This window comes from Hypomesus transpacificus, chromosome 13 (genome assembly GCF_021917145.1).
Source record: "Hypomesus transpacificus isolate Combined female chromosome 13, fHypTra1, whole genome shotgun sequence".
Taxonomy (NCBI): domain Eukaryota; kingdom Metazoa; phylum Chordata; class Actinopteri; order Osmeriformes; family Osmeridae; genus Hypomesus; species Hypomesus transpacificus.
This window is the reverse complement of record NC_061072.1, coordinates 7,493,593-7,509,201: the sequence shown is the minus strand read 5'-3', so window position 1 is coordinate 7,509,201 and position 15,609 is coordinate 7,493,593. Positions and strand designations below refer to the sequence as shown.

At 44.4% G+C, this 15,609-nt stretch overlaps 2 protein-coding genes across 2 annotated transcripts; both read left to right on the top strand.

The window, feature by feature from the left end:
* Nucleotides 1–383: 383 nt before the first annotated feature.
* On the top strand, nt 384–7,756 carry kcnj16 (potassium inwardly rectifying channel subfamily J member 16). Its single transcript, XM_047031735.1, has 3 exons — nt 384–398; nt 623–731; nt 5,970–7,756. The coding sequence occupies exon 3, from the start codon at nt 5,980–5,982 to the stop codon at nt 7,321–7,323; it is 1,344 nt and encodes a 447-aa protein (XP_046887691.1). The 5' UTR covers nt 384–398; nt 623–731; nt 5,970–5,979; the 3' UTR covers nt 7,324–7,756.
* Nucleotides 7,757–9,723: 1,967 nt separating this feature from the next.
* kcnj2a (potassium inwardly rectifying channel subfamily J member 2a) lies at nt 9,724–15,482 on the top strand. The gene is made up of 2 exons (XM_047031738.1): nt 9,724–9,916; nt 12,437–15,482. The coding sequence occupies exon 2, from the start codon at nt 12,705–12,707 to the stop codon at nt 13,986–13,988; it is 1,284 nt and encodes a 427-aa protein (XP_046887694.1). The 5' UTR covers nt 9,724–9,916; nt 12,437–12,704; the 3' UTR covers nt 13,989–15,482.
* The last annotated feature ends 127 nt before the right edge of the window (nt 15,483–15,609 follow it).

The following is a 15,609-nucleotide window of genomic DNA, read 5'->3' as shown; positions in this document are numbered from 1 at the left end:
CAGTGTGTAACAAAGCTCTCATGCTCTAATTTTCATCTATTGTTGGAATTCTCGAACATCCACACAAAGATGATTTCATGTCCGGAGGAAGGGAAGCTAAAGTTTCTTATATTTGTGGTTGGACTCTCCTGAGCGGAGCACTGTCCCATTTCCTGTCACACCATTTCATTCCATCACCGACCTGCCATTGAAACCCAGCTACACTCTGTATGACGTCACATTTTAATGCTGGTGTTGTAGTGTAAATACGAAGTGTTTAGAGGTATGTGTAGGTTCAATACAAGGATGAATGTATAGAGACAGCATGTAATGTGGGATTGGGATAGGGTCAGTGAGCCAAAGAAGTGGGCATGTGTTTACTCTGACCACAGACCACTGATTTATACTTCCAGGAGCAGGTAAAGCAACCATCATGATAACACACACACAGACACGCATACACATACATCCACACAAACACAAGTGTGCCCACACACACAAATGCACGTAAGCACACACACTAACACACACAAACACACGCAAAATGTTATGGACGCACTCATACACGCACACACACACGCACACACACACACACACACACAGCCCTGGGGGAGGTGTTAATCTTTAGTTTGTGTTGTTACAGGTGAGTCAATTCATTCTTGCAGGTACAACCGTTGTTGATGCTTCCACACAGCTGAGGAGCAGCTGAACTCCCGAGCACCTCACCACTGCTGCGGCCACACTCAGTTAAGGTACGAAGCTACGCTAGTTTGCTTTCTTTCTTTTTCTTTCCTTTCTTTCTTTTTTTTCTCTTTCATTTGATTATTTCTTTCGCGTGAAAGAGGGGCAAAGCCCTTTCCCCCTGACAGTGGAAAGCTATGCAGTAGCTATGTAGCAATGTAGGTGTGTTGTTTGTCAAATGTAAAATTGTCCTCTGCAAATCATAAAACCTACTTTTTAACGCCTCACAACAACAAACTCCTGTGTAATGTTGTGGCTTCCATGCAGCGGGCTACTTTAGTGAGATAGAGACACCATGGCCCTAAGGAGCCATGGTGAATGCAAGTTGTCGTCTAGAATAACAACTAAGTACTCAACATAAGGGTGAGAAACTTTGGCCGCCATCGGGGCTCCAAAGTGAAGCGTCAAGTCTAAACACAATGCTGCACTGTAGGTGATGGGACCAAGGGAAGGTTTGCGGATTACGATTGTAAAACAACAACAGAAGATTATCAGGTGAAATAACAGAACACTGTGTAGTCTAAGTTGTTTGGTAACAGTAAGATAAAGCCTGAATGGTGTTGAAACAAATTAGGCCTGTAGGTTGCCATGGGTATTCAATAGTACTCAATCGTAAGGCTTATGGAAACGGGGTACAGTGAGGGAACTATGACTGAATGTGAAACAGATCTGGTTGGCAAAACAATAAAGGAAGTGGATTAAGTAATGATCAACTAGATCCGGTGGTAATGGCAGTCGTAATAACCTACTGAAACTTTCAACTTTCATCCAAATCTCAAGAATTTTAAAATTACTTTCACAGAACAGAAATTCCAGACTCTCTAAATGAAGGTTAGTTATTCATTTAGAATATTAATTGTATTCCTCTTTCCACTACCTCAGGATGAATCTACCCAAGCGTGGTAACAACACAACACATTTGTTTGTAGTGAGGGTGAGCATTTACAAGTGTGTGCGCAGGTGTATGTGTGTGTACTGTTTGATGGTATTGTAAAAGAGAGAGCAGGGAAAACTGTTTTGTGTAACAGTTTACTGTCTGTTTCTATAGATCTCTTAAACAGTCTCGTGTAAGGCTGCATGGGTAGATCACCCTTGAAGGTCAAAATGTTTCTTACACAGCGGCGGTAATCCCGAGAAAGTAAATCATGCGTCACCTTTGATAAATTCTTGCTGTGAAATGTGGAATACACTAAACTAGAATCATACAAGCAACACATGTTGAAGCTTTAATTCGGTTACATCTTACTGTTAGAAAATACACTAGCATGTACGATAAACATAAAATTCTGCTTTAAGGTAATCACCAATGTAGCCTTGGTAAACAAAGGCCAACATCTTGATGCAAGTGCCATGGACAACCACGTTATGCAATCTCTGATTAGGCAAAACGACCGTGTTCTGGCACAACCGGCTCTTTGATGTGGTGTTGAACCATTACCCTGCTAGAAAGGGACTCCTGAGCAACATGGAGAACGTGAAGGTCATCAGGGGTGACAGTGGGCCCAGGGCAGTAGTCAGGGCAGTCCACCAGCTTGGTGCTTTTTTGCCAGTGAAGCCTGAGTGGATGGAACCGTGAATGTTGTTTCCACTAAGTGAGCACGTAATGGGGTTGTAAGACCCCGAAGCGGTACAGGAAATATGCAGATTGCCCACGTTGTTTCCAGAGTTCTTCTCCTTTATAGTCAGTGAGAGTACAGAAGGTGACATGCAACTGCGCTGAGCAGGGGACGGAGGGCTGAGAGACAGTGTTGCGTCCGTGTGTGTTGCTGAGACCAGCCGCAGGGCTAGGTTGTAGGTAAACAGGGTGTTTCGTGGTGAGGCGATGTTTTGTACACAGGACAGCCTGCGTCAAGGCACAATAAACTCTAGGCACAGGGAGAGGAGAGAGACCTGCCGTACTGTCCATGCTGTTTTGCAAAGTGTGTGTTTTTACCTACGAGGGGAGAATCTTCAGGGTTACTTTTATCAACAAAATTGTTTGACTTTCACTTCTTTCTGGAATACAGCCACAACGGTCCAGTATCTGTGTGCCCTATTCTCCCAGCTGTGACAGTTTACATTTAGTCATTTAGCAGATGCTCTTATCCAGAGCGACTTACAGTAAGTACAGAGACAGTCCACCCCGTGGCAAGTAAGGTGAAGTGCCTTGCCCAGTCATTTGGCACGGCCTGAATCGAACCAGCAACCTTCTGATTAATAGCCCGATTCCCTAACCGCTCAGCCATCTAATCCCCAGTTAAAACCCATGCAAGAGATGGTCCTGTCTGGGAGACCTAAAGTTCTATACAGTGCCCATGTTGGCCCATGTTAACTGTAAGTAGCCTACACATATGATTAACAAACGATAACACACATATTCAAGTCAACACAAGCTAAGACAGTTTTCCTGTACAGATTTCTTGACACATCCAATAGATTTACAATGACCTTGTTCAGAATTCCATAACAACAGTTCATTCTTTGTAGAGACGCTAAGGTGTCACGATGACCAGATAACCCTAACCCTGCGTTGGCAACCCTAAGCACATCTCATACTGTGTCCTGGTCCAACAATCAGCAGCAGCAACTGGATATCTAATTTTAATTTGAATGCAATATCTTTATTTGGCCTTGACAGGAAAACAAATATAATTGGACATTGGAAACGTTCTTGTAGACATTAATATCTGACCTTGTTGATTTTGTTTAGTGGAAATACCCTGTCATGAGACTGTCATACAAAGACCAGTAGCTTTGACAGAAAGTGTAATGCTTCAAATACATACTGAACAATATTTCACTTTGCTAATGAAGAATGAAAGAGTGACCCAGTGAGATCCCTTCTTTGGTGTGTCTTTGACAGATGTCACGCCCAAAGAAATATTTCAAAAGTCCTACTCAATCTAACTGGTTTTAACAGATTTGATTAACAGAGGGATTTCACTAATTGTGAAATTGTAAGTGTGATCCAGAATAGGATTGTATCAAACGTCCTATCCACAGAACATTCCATGGCAGGGCGGGCCTTTGAAGCCCTTATGAGATAACGCTGCCACATGAGACGAGATATAATTATCCTTATTAGACTACCCTGTATTATGTTGCCTGGGAGCAGTGAAGAGTTACCAGATAGTCTGGCCTTCTTAACTGAATAGAAGGGGTTGCTGGATTAAAAGGCTCATTGTCAGTGGAGACGTATGTCTTAATTAAATATATTAAACCTGACATTGCCATGCAGGATAAAATATAATTACACAGTCTACATAATTATAGAGCTATAAGGCTGTGCGCTCTGTTAGGTACTCTTGTTTTCCAAGAAACATGTAAAGCAATGACATCCTACTGTAATGAAAAAAACTGTAATATGTTATGACCCTCTAAATCACACTTCTTGTGTATGTAGTCTTGTTGCAGTTAACTTTTCAGTTTTACTTCTGTTCTGCCGTTATTCATTCCGTTATTCATTTCCTGCCTGTCTCACCTACGTGGTGGCCAATCACAGCTCACGTCCCCCTCCCCCACTACCATCTGAGTCACCAGGGGCTGTTTATGGTCGAACCACACTTCTTCATATCCATCACAAGGGTCCAGTCCACTCTCAACCAACAATGGCGATGTTTACTTTACATTTAGCAGAGGCTCTTATCCAGAGCTACTTACAGTAAGTACAGGGACATTTTCCCCAAGGCAAGTAGGGTGAAGTGTCTTGCCCAAGGACACAACATCATGTGCACCAGCCGGGAATCGAACTGGCAACCTTCAGATTACTAGCCCGATGCTCTACCCGCTCAGCCACCTGACTCCCTTATGATGTTGAAAAGGTTTTTCATGTCTGACTTGTCCTATCCTGTCCTGCTTTTTTTCAACACATTTGAATTTCATCAGCTTCCATAATCTGGCAACAGGCAGGAGGAGTTTCTAGCCAGGAGGAAGCACTCTATGACCAGGGTCCAGTTTACTCTGTCAGACAGCGAAGACTCAAACCCATTTGCTTTGGGCGTGGGATGTCTTCTGTGAGGATGCTCTCAGTGGTTTGGCTGTGATGGATCCTTTCCCTGCCCGAGATCACACTGCGATACCGTTCCAGTTTCCACATTCGTTTTTCCTCTTCTAACCCGAGACCAATTCAGTCCTGTGGTTCTTCCTGTGCTGGCCCCCAGACAACCCTCTTGACTGCACTCTGAATAAAAGGTCTCCTTAACTGCCGGTCAGGGCCCTTTGCTTTGGACCGCATCAACCTTGTGCTGTGAGCTGCTGGTCTAGAACATCGCTAACTCTCAGTGAGATAGGCTCCTCCTCCTCATCCCGCCCTCAGGTGACCTTTGCCAGACAGGAAATGGGCAGATCAAAGCCTGAGAGACATTTGGAGACAGCACAGGGAAATGGCCCTCTGCATCATGACAGAACCATGGCACTTCCAAGTACTGTGCCCCAGCACACCGCAGAAACCAGAGCCGAGCTTGGTCTGTTACGTCGAGTTTTGAATCTCTAGGCAACTGTCTCGTTACGATAAACTGTATTGACACAGTGCACGGAGGCAGGAAAAAAGGGAATCGTTGATGGTAAACATTCCCAGATTGATATCTTAAAATAGATGTTCCGAGAAAGAAAAGTACTTCAGAATAACCAAATAGGGGTCAAAATATGATCGAACACGTGAACGAAATGATCCCACCATGGAAAAACGAACACAGTACGGTGCCACTTTTTCCTTTGAGAGCTCGTCAACATAAAAATAAATCCACTTATCGATGCTACTGGGGGTGAAGATAGGCTTTGTATCTCCACAAAGCAGCGGCCTCCTTTTGATGGGAAGCAGACAGTAACTACAGGAAAAGTAGGCGGAAAATGGGCAAGCATTTGTAATGAGGGCCATGTGGCTGATGTATGACAACAAAACACAAAAAGCATTTCAGAGACCGTTCTCGTTCTTGGGTAGCAGTGGCAGGTCAACTATGAACGCAACTATGAACCTCCAAAGGTATAAGGACTGTCAATAGAGCATCAGTGTTTTCCCCATAATAAACTGCTTTAGTCATCCATTCCCGCCCATGACCCCTCTTTTCCTATTGCATAACAGGCGGGTGAGAGAGAAGTGACTGCAAACATTGAAAGGGAGTGTGTGTGTGTGTTTGTGTATCAAACCTAATTCACAAATGCTGCCATGTGGTCGCATCCAGTGGTTCCTCGTGTGTTGTGAAACTATTGTTTAGCTTAGTAGTAAACAATTAAATCTCAAACACAATTTATTTTTATGTCTCCCCATGCAGACTTCGCAGGATGAGCAAACAGTATTCGTCTGTGAGTCCCACAGACAACGCGGTCCTGAGCGTGATCACGGAACCAGAATACAAGCCCAAGAAACGACGCTACGTACGCAAAGACGGCAGCTGCCACATCCTCTTCCGACACGTCCCGGAGGAGTGGCTTCTCTACGTGACGGACATCTTCACCACCTTGGTGGAGATCCGATGGAGAGTCATGTTTCTCACCTTCGCCCTCTCCTACATCCTGTCCTGGCTCTTCTTTGGCATCTTGTACTGGATCATAGCGTTGGCCAATGGGGATATAAAAGACCCCACAAATGACCCTTGTGTGTATGAGGTGCGCAGCTTCACTGCCGCCTTCCTGTTCTCTCTAGAGACCCAGACCACCATTGGCTACGGGTTCAGAGGCATGTCGGAGAACTGCATGGTGGCCATTATCCTTGTCACTGTGCAAGATGTCATCAGCTGCTTCATCGACACCTTCGTCATCGGCATCGCCGTCGCCAAGATGGCGTCTGCCCGGAAGAGGGCCCAGACGGTGGGTTTCAGCAACACCGCTGTCATCAACCTCCGGGACGGCTTCCTGTGTCTCTGCTGGCGAATCGGAGACTTCCGCAGGCACCACGTGGTAGAGGGGACGGCCCGCGCTCAGATCATCCGTACCACCATGCACACCACAGGGAAGGTCGACATGACCTATAAAGACCTGAAGATCAATCAGAGTGAAGTCATTCTGACCACGCCCACCACTGTCTTTCACAGGATAGAGGCCGGAAGCCCTTTATACAGTATGGGTCTGGAGGACCTTCGAAAGGATGATTTTGAACTGGTCATGTCCTTCACTTACACGGACGACTCCTCTGGCATCCTGCATCAGACCCGCACCTCCTACATGCCTGAAGAAATCTACTGGGGCCAGCTGTTCCAAGACATGCTCCTGGTCAACAGGAAGTACTACAAGGTGGATTACTCCATGTTCCACCACACTGCTAAGGTCCTGGTGCCGGAGGTCAGCGCTGAGGAGTTTGACCGCAAGAAACTGATAAAGCCTTCTCCGCGGGGTACTCCACTACACACCCCACGACATTCACCCAGACCTTCACCCAGGCCCTCCCCTAGACCTTCACCCAGGCCCTCACCCAGACCTTCACCCAGGCCCTCACCTAGACCTTCACCACTGCCCTCCCGGTCAAACTTCCAGGATCAGCATTTGAAACCCCCCACGGTGACGGTGGAACTTGTGAACGGCAATGTCACTGAAGCTGAGATAGTTTCTTCCAGGACAACAGCTAATGAGAAGCAACAGCCCCACGACACACTGTCCCCAACTATTACCTTTACTGAAGACAGTTTGTAGATTATCTGTCAAGCGGTGCCAATAATTGCTAACATTGACCCTTCAGAAACGTAGTCTATACGTGCAGTCTACAAATGGACATTTCCCAATAGAAACGTACATACTGAATTCACACTGTAACACAGGTAGAAACGCTGGCATTCAATTAGAGTAAGTCAAAATGTAATTCTTCTAAATATTAAATATACACTGTCAAGGAATTCATGTAAATAACTGAATGGCTCAAAAGTACATTTCAAAAACCTTTCCGGGATTCGAGGTATGATGAAAAATTCATTTTGTACATTTGTCTCATGTGTTGAGTCTAACAAAACTGTACAGAGATAACTTGTTATGACTATTTTCTCTGTGTTGGTTTTAGCATGTTCAAACATTGTATTGTACAAGATGAGCTGGGAAAACGTTTATCATATTAAAATCCCCTTCTCCTGAATATTAATGAGCTGGTGATTCAGAGGTGGAAGTCTAACATTAACTCTACTTTCATCTTCTACAGGGTGCTGTCAGTATGTGTACAGTACAGTACATGACTCAGTCAAGCACAGAGGTACAAGAACATTCCAGATGTTTTAGGTTCTTCTGTCGAATGGTTGTCATCTTCATAAACATGCACAGGTCTTGTCATAATCTCAGAACGTAGTTGAATGCTTAGATGCCTTGGTTGAATGATAACCTTCGTGCATGTGTAAGTAGAGTCCACATCATAGCCTCATGTCTAGATTACACGTTGATACATTACCAGGCAACTCATTTGAATAATTCCCAACAAATGGATCCAATTGTACAAAATACCACTAAAACCAGTCACAAATAGAAATATGTTCATCTGAGGGTTTGCTTCTTTTGAGAGTAGAAGGACGGCAGGCCTAAGCCTTGCGTTACAAGTAAAGGGAAAGCCGAAGGGAAAGGTGAGGGGAGAGGTGAGGGGTGAGGTGAGGGGTGAGGGGTGAGGTGAGGGGTGAGGGGAGAGGTGAGGGGTGAGGGGTGAGGTGAGAGGAGAGGGTTAAAACCTCTCTGGGCTGAAACACCTGCTGCTCTGGGGATGTCTCTTCCTGGTTTCCGGTGGGTCCTGGAGAGCGCTGGCTTCTTCGCCCAACCCTGTTGTCGATCTGTCATCTCTGAGAACAAAGATCTTGTCTGACCGTGTAACTTTGATGTGTCGTAGACAGAGCCCATGCCGCCTTCGCCTGTCCTTCCGTGGCTTTGATCCGGCGTGAGGCTCACCGTCATTAAGACAACAGAACTGCTCCCTATGAGATCATCAAAAAGCTACGATCCTGTTCACATGGCAAGGAGATGGCTTACACCAGCACTGCATCTGACATCCTCGCTTCATATGTGACACAGTGACTGTCGACAGCCACCTCCAACTGTCACATTTTTTTTCAGTTGGTACACAGAGCAGGAAAGGGAATCTAATAAGGATGCAGCTGGTGATTCTCTGCTAAGGCAGCAGTCAGTGTAGCATCACAGCGCTCCGCGTGGGGGCCCGTAAACACAGAATCGTCCGAGACTCCAGGTCGCCCCCTTGTGGTCCGTGGACCAGATTGAAATGGGGGATGAAAAGATATATGGTGATTGCAGACAGCCAGCTCGCACAGCTTGTTTGGGCTAAATATATGTACTGCTATTTTTAGAGCTGTCGAAAAAGAAAAAAAGGATTCTCGGTTCAATGGCAGGGTGAGTGGGATGTCGTACTGAATCTACAGCCACTCCTTATTAGTAAGCATGCTGTTATGACACATGATTGAAACAGCTCCCTGGCATGACAGAGCCTAATCTAAACCCACTGCCTTAAGGTTTGATGTTTACCATATGGGTGTCATACATGATGTACAGTATTGGTGTGTTTACAGACATCCGCGACATCAAATGAAACTAAACTGTTATGGCAGTACGGTATCTTCAGGTCTGTCACATGGGAGTGAATTATTCTTGAGAGATTAGCTGCCGAAGTCTGCCAGTGAAAACTGGGATGCTGTTCAAGGGTGGGTGAATGGGCTCTTCGCCTGCAACAGTTAGTGACTTACACAACTACTGAAAAGATTAAAAATGAGCTGTTCTTAAGTAGTTTCAAACAGTTGTCGAACCAGTCAGTTTGCAAATACAAACTGAGAAATATTTATAATTAATAGTCTACTAAGCTTAAAAGAAAAATATTTCCTCAACTACAACCAGCACTATTCAATTATTTGACCTGTGTTTTGCGCGTGCTGTTCTTCAAACTGCACGAGCAACTCGTCTGTTACACCGGAGGTCTCTGAAATGCTACTTCTGATTTTATTCAGTAGAGTTTATCAGTTGTCTTTATCAGACCGTTTGGCTCTCTCTTCCCGATTGGCTGGTACGCGAGTCGGAGGCGGGGCACCTGGTGTACTATTTAAATTGCTTGGGGAACTATTTGCTAAGCACATTATCAAGACCGGTCAATTTGGTGGCATGAGGTGATTTCAGTTCTCGCTGTAATAAAATACAAAATACATCATCCTTCTTCGAGTAACGAGTAGAAAACGAGTAGGAACGAGTGGATAGCGGAGGACCTGTCTTCTGGAATATAATATATCAACCAACTACCTCTACAAATGAGCAACAGGTACATATTAGACACTTCATACTTCCTAAATTGAAAAAGTTAATACTTTCAACAATTGAGGATACTCCAAGAAATCTAGTGGCATATGTTGCAAGTATCGTGTTAAAAATTACATTGGGTATGCATAGACAGACGTTTAGCTTTGTTTATTTGGCATGATACGTACGTATGACACGAAGACACGAGAGCGCTGCGCGCACTGAATGGATGTTGAACAGTTGAAAAACAGATGACAACGACCATAGCACGAAATGACTGCCTTACATCACCGTATTATTGTTTTGACACCATAGTCATAAATAGCAATGCAAAAAGTTACACAGTAATATACACGTCCAGTTAATGACTTATTTTCACTTTTAAATAGTGAACATTTGCAATGAGAGATTGCATCAGTGACTCGACCGCACCTGTTCACATTTGTCGCTGGCATCTGGTGCGTATTTGACTTCAGCTTTAAATCTGGCAATTACTTTTCTCTTGGTAACATACACCAATACAAATCTTTAAAAATTATAAAATATTTTAACAATAATTTTCCCAGTGAAGGTTGACGACAAGACAAATTTGTAGTAGTTAGATTATTTTACGCACAACATTCTATTGTCTATTCTGGAGAGAAATTTTCATTTTAAATATCGTCCCTGAATGTATTGACGTGTGAAATTTGGAAAAATGATTTAGGATATGCATTTTCCAGAAACACTATTGTAACTGCTGGGACCAATAAACTCAAAGCAACACTTTCCCTCCATTTTTCTTCTAACTAAAGTTTCTTGATCCTAAAATGACATTTAAAAAATACATTATTGTTGAGATTAAAAAAAAAATCTGTAGCTTTGTATTTAGGTAATAATTTCCACCAGTGACCTCTTTGCAAAATAGCTAAATCAACAAAGACAATTGGCATTTATATAAGTATTCATAAGTGACAGGAACAGAGTCTGAAATGTGGTAACATAGTCATTATACCTCACTCCCAGTAAACATACCATCTACTTTACCATACCACCACATGTTCAACCTAAAAGAGCAATCTCATCAACTTTAAAGACATTTAAAGAAATGGCTGCACATGAACCTCACTACAAGCAGAATCATAGCTCCATATGAAACATGTTTAGCGTGAGGACTGTTTACACATTTACATATTTCAAGGAGCAGCCATCCATTTCTCATGAGTAACTCCCACCCTGGTGTTGAACACTAAGCCTGCTACCAAATCTCTCCAAATGATTCTGTGATTTTGATTCGTAGCATAGTTCTGTTGCCAGGACAGCAAGGTCTAGAACATGTACAACAGACAGGGTTTAATGAGCGGTGTTTCAGTTGTGGCTCAGAATCCTCCCGGGATGCACATTATGCTGCCGAGGGAAGATGGTGTCCCTGTAGTGGACTCTCTGGGAGTCAACAAGCTACGCAGTGCACCCACAGACAAGAAATGAGCTTTTACATTTGATATTCATGAGTGCTGAGTGCTGCAAGCAGACACTCCATCCTCTAAGCTTTCTATTGTGGCAGACCCAATGTGAGGAATCTGTAAATGTGTGTGCTGTGTTGTATCGACATGGTCTCTGTTCAGCACTCAGCTCCAGCATTGGTAAATAAGGACAAAGAGGAAAGGAGTTACTCATATTTCTGTGGCGCTGACCACCCAAAGAAATACAATGTAAAAAGCTAAATGAGCTCAACAAAAAATCCAAGTTAAAAAAGTTTACAGACGCCTAGTTTAAAGTAAACAAAGAATCAGTCCGATAGAGTGAGGTGTTTACTTACACAGTCAAGCAAAACATTGCATTATTCAGGGCCTGTTAATAGCTAAGTAGACAATGAGCATTAGTAATGCACCACTGCTTGAGCAGAAAGGCAGAAGGAATAATGCATGCTGTATGACATTGGGACGAATAGATTGTTGTAACACTAAGGTGCAATAGAGACATCCTGATAAAAGTTTTATCATCAAGTTTGATCTAGTCAATTATTCACACCTGTCATTGCGTTTCTTCAAGACATTTTTTTTTGCTGCAACAGAGGTTCAGAAACTGAAACAAAGTCCTAACAAAAGGTTCATGGGATCCCATTGACATGCTGTAACCCACAGTCCAACAAGAAATTATCTTGTCAACATCCTACTGCCAACAAAAACAAGCTTGCTTTGTAAAATGACAATCAATGGGACCTTACTCAAATTACTCTGTACTCCTTCTCAATGAGAGTGTAAAGGTCAAATTATGGTTCAATAGCACGGTTATTTTGTCATAACTGAAAGAAATATTGTTGGCACAAGAATTCAGGCTTTTACTTGCCCTTGTCCATAGAGTATAAAAATTGTTTCTCAGTCTACACACACTGCAGAGAAATGAATCATGAGTAATCATTTACAATCTTAGGAGTTTGGATGAAAAAGCACCTTCCAAGGGGTCTTTACAAGCTACAAAGGGACTCTCTAAGGAGTATAGAGCTAAAGTTCGTAATAGCTACTAAGCCTAACAAACTTTCTCTCTGCCATCTTCTCCCTAGCATATATAATTGATGCGGTCCTGCTGTCCGATGAGAGAGGATTGACCAGCTCGTCCTCAGCTCAACAGACGTCTCCCTGGTCCGAGTCGAGCTAGGGGCCACCAAGGACACCCCAAGAGGCACCTCATCTGTCCACCCTTCCTTCGACACCATTTCTTGCTTGAGTCGGACCCCCGTAAGCGTTTCAAAACTGTTTCTCCAACGCTTCTTCCAGAAACTCAGACTGTTTTCCAGAGCAGAAGCAGCACAGCCCTCCCAGACAGAGGTGATGGGAAGTGTGCGCGCTGACCGCTACAGCATTGTATCATCCGAGGAGGACGGAATGAAGTTAGCCACCATGGCGGTACCCAACGGCTACGGGAACGGCAAGGGCAAGGTGCACACGCGGCGCCAGATTCAGAGCCGGTTTGTCAAGAAGGATGGTCACTGCAATGTGCATTTCATCAACGTGAGCGAGAAAGGCCAGCGCTATTTGGCCGACCTCTTCACCACCTGCGTGGACATCCGTTGGCGGTGGATGTTTGTTATTTTCTGCCTGGCCTTCCTCCTGTCGTGGCTGTTTTTCGGCTGCGTCTTCTGGTTGGTCGCCATCTTTCACGGGGATTTAGAAAACAGCAGCCAGAAGTGTGTCTCCAACGTCAGTAGCTTCACCGCGGCTTTTCTCTTCTCCATCGAGACGCAAACGACAATCGGCTACGGCTACCGATACGTGACGGACGAGTGCCCAGTCGCCGTCTTCATGGTGGTCTTCCAGAGCATCGTGGGCTGCATCATCGACGCCTTCATCATCGGCGCCGTCATGGCCAAGATGGCCAAGCCCAAGAAGAGGAACGAGACACTGGTGTTTAGCCACAACGCCACGGTGGCCATGAGAGACAACAAGCTGTGCTTGATGTGGCGCGTGGGGAACCTGAGGAAGAGCCACCTGGTGGAGGCCCACGTCAGGGCTCAGCTCCTCAAGTCCCGCACCACGGCGGAGGGGGAGTTCATCCCCCTGGACCAGATGGACATCGACGTGGGCTTCGACAGCGGGGTCGACCGCATCTTCCTGGTGTCGCCCATCACCATCGTCCACGAGATCGACGAGGACAGTCCCTTCTATGACATGAGCAAGCAGGAGCTGGAGACCTCAGAGTTTGAGATTGTGGTCATCCTGGAGGGCATGGTGGAGGCCACGGCCATGACCACCCAGTGCCGCAGCTCCTACCTGGCCTCTGAGATCCTCTGGGGCCACCGCTTTGAGCCTGTGCTCTTCGAGGAGAAGAACTACTACAAGGTGGACTACTCTCGCTTTCATACGACATATGAGGTGCCGAGCACCCCGCTGTGCTGTGCCAGAGACCTCGCGGAGAAAAAATACATCCTATCCAACTCTAACTCCTTCTGCTACGAGAACGAGGTGGCGCTCGCGAGCAAGGAGGACACAGACGAGGGGAACGGGGGGAGTGTGGGCCCGGACGGAACTCAGACGGACAATGTTTCAGACACTGACCACAGCCAGGCCACGGTGCCGCTAGAGTCGCGTCCTCTGAGGCGAGAATCTGAGATATGACTGGTGGAGACCTCGCATATGAGATCCTCCTTAACGACCTGCTCTAAAAGGCACATTGACACGAGCTGGGCCTTGGGTGAAGGACAGGTTCCCGCTGATGGTACGGCTGTGGGAAGGGGCTAGGACTGGGGAACGCATGTAACGGGAAGTTCTCAGTATGACAAAATCTTAGCACGCTGAAAGTGTGTGCATAGGAGGAAAAGTCTCCCACAAAAGACGTATTTTGTGTCCATTGACTGGAGCATACCATGTCACATTAGGAAAGGGGGGGGGGGTTTAGATGACTTGAAAATGTCAGGGATTTGTCTGTTGATTGGCCCAGTTAACGATGTACACGAGGGTTTGTTATGAAGGTGTTTTTGATGCTTCAACAGTCTTTCTTAAATGTTGGAAGGTGCAGGAGCTCTGCTTTTACACGTAGGGAAACACGGGCAAATATGCAAGGATACTCATCGAGAACTAGATTTGCTCTAAAACAGAAACATTTAGCTAATTTGCACATTAATTGGGCATACGTTTGTAAAAGGTCCTTTTAAAGTTATTGGATGTTTCATCCATGAATCCCTTTCAGAAACAAAAATAATTTTCCAAACTGAAATAGTACTTATACAAGGAATGACTGGTTCTTTATAAAAGTAACTGAACACATTTTTAAATCTTTGTCTGATGGTGTTGCCATCTTAGTGATGGCATAGTGAAATATGATTTTCTTACTAGCTGTTTGCTATATCAATATGTGTCTGAGGCAGAAATGGTACACTGCATGAATGATTATGAGCTGGTCTCTCGACAGACATCACACATGGCAGAGTTCTAAAGAAGAAACATTCTTGACAGAAGATTTTTGTATGTATTGGAACTATTTTTTTGATCAGGCGAGCAACGATGTTTCTAAAACATATAGATTATTTTCTGTCTCGTATCTCATCCCACAGAATAGTTGCTGGTCAAATTGATGGAAACGAGCCTGTTTACGTGAAGGAATTAAGCAGGGTAGACGTATCAGTATAGAAATGAAGCGGAGGATAACTGAAGCCTACAAAATGGAGGAGTGGTGGTGGGCTAGAATGAGCATATGAATGTTCTTAAAAGTGCTGCTATGTTGTTGCATTTTATAGGGTTTGACAACAAAAGCCAAAGAGTATTATTATTATAGTTAAAAAGTGTTTTTTTTTCACTTGTAAGACTGATATGCGTAAATAATTTCTAAGTAAAAAGAATATTTTTCAACTAGTTGTTCACATTTTATTACCTTTGAGCCCCTCGATACGAAGCCTTTGTCATCGTCAATAGAAACATGCAAAGTCTGAGTCAGCCACACGATGCCACAAACAGTTAAAACAGTTATGAGGTGAAATAGACGGTGCTTATCAATTGTCCTAAACAATCATCTTGACGGATTTGTAGTTCTTGCATCTAAAGACTCAAATGAAGTCTCGACAGGATATTGTTAGTTCAAGAGCATCCAATTAAAACATTATAATCCTTAATCTCAGAAGAACAGTGTTACAATAGTCACTCATTCTAAATGCTTAAATTAACATGACGACTATGCAGTTCAGCAGAATCCTGCCAGTTTTCCTGGGCTCTTTCAATCAGGAGACGACTAAATGTACATCTT

Bases quoted from the DNA above. Each gene is read 5' to 3' on its own strand.
- kcnj2a (XM_047031738.1), top strand. From the start codon at position 12,705: ATGGGAAGTGTGCGCGCTGACCGCTACAGCATTGTATCATCCGAGGAG.
- kcnj16 (XM_047031735.1), top strand. From the start codon at position 5,980: ATGAGCAAACAGTATTCGTCTGTGAGTCCCACAGACAACGCGGTCCTG.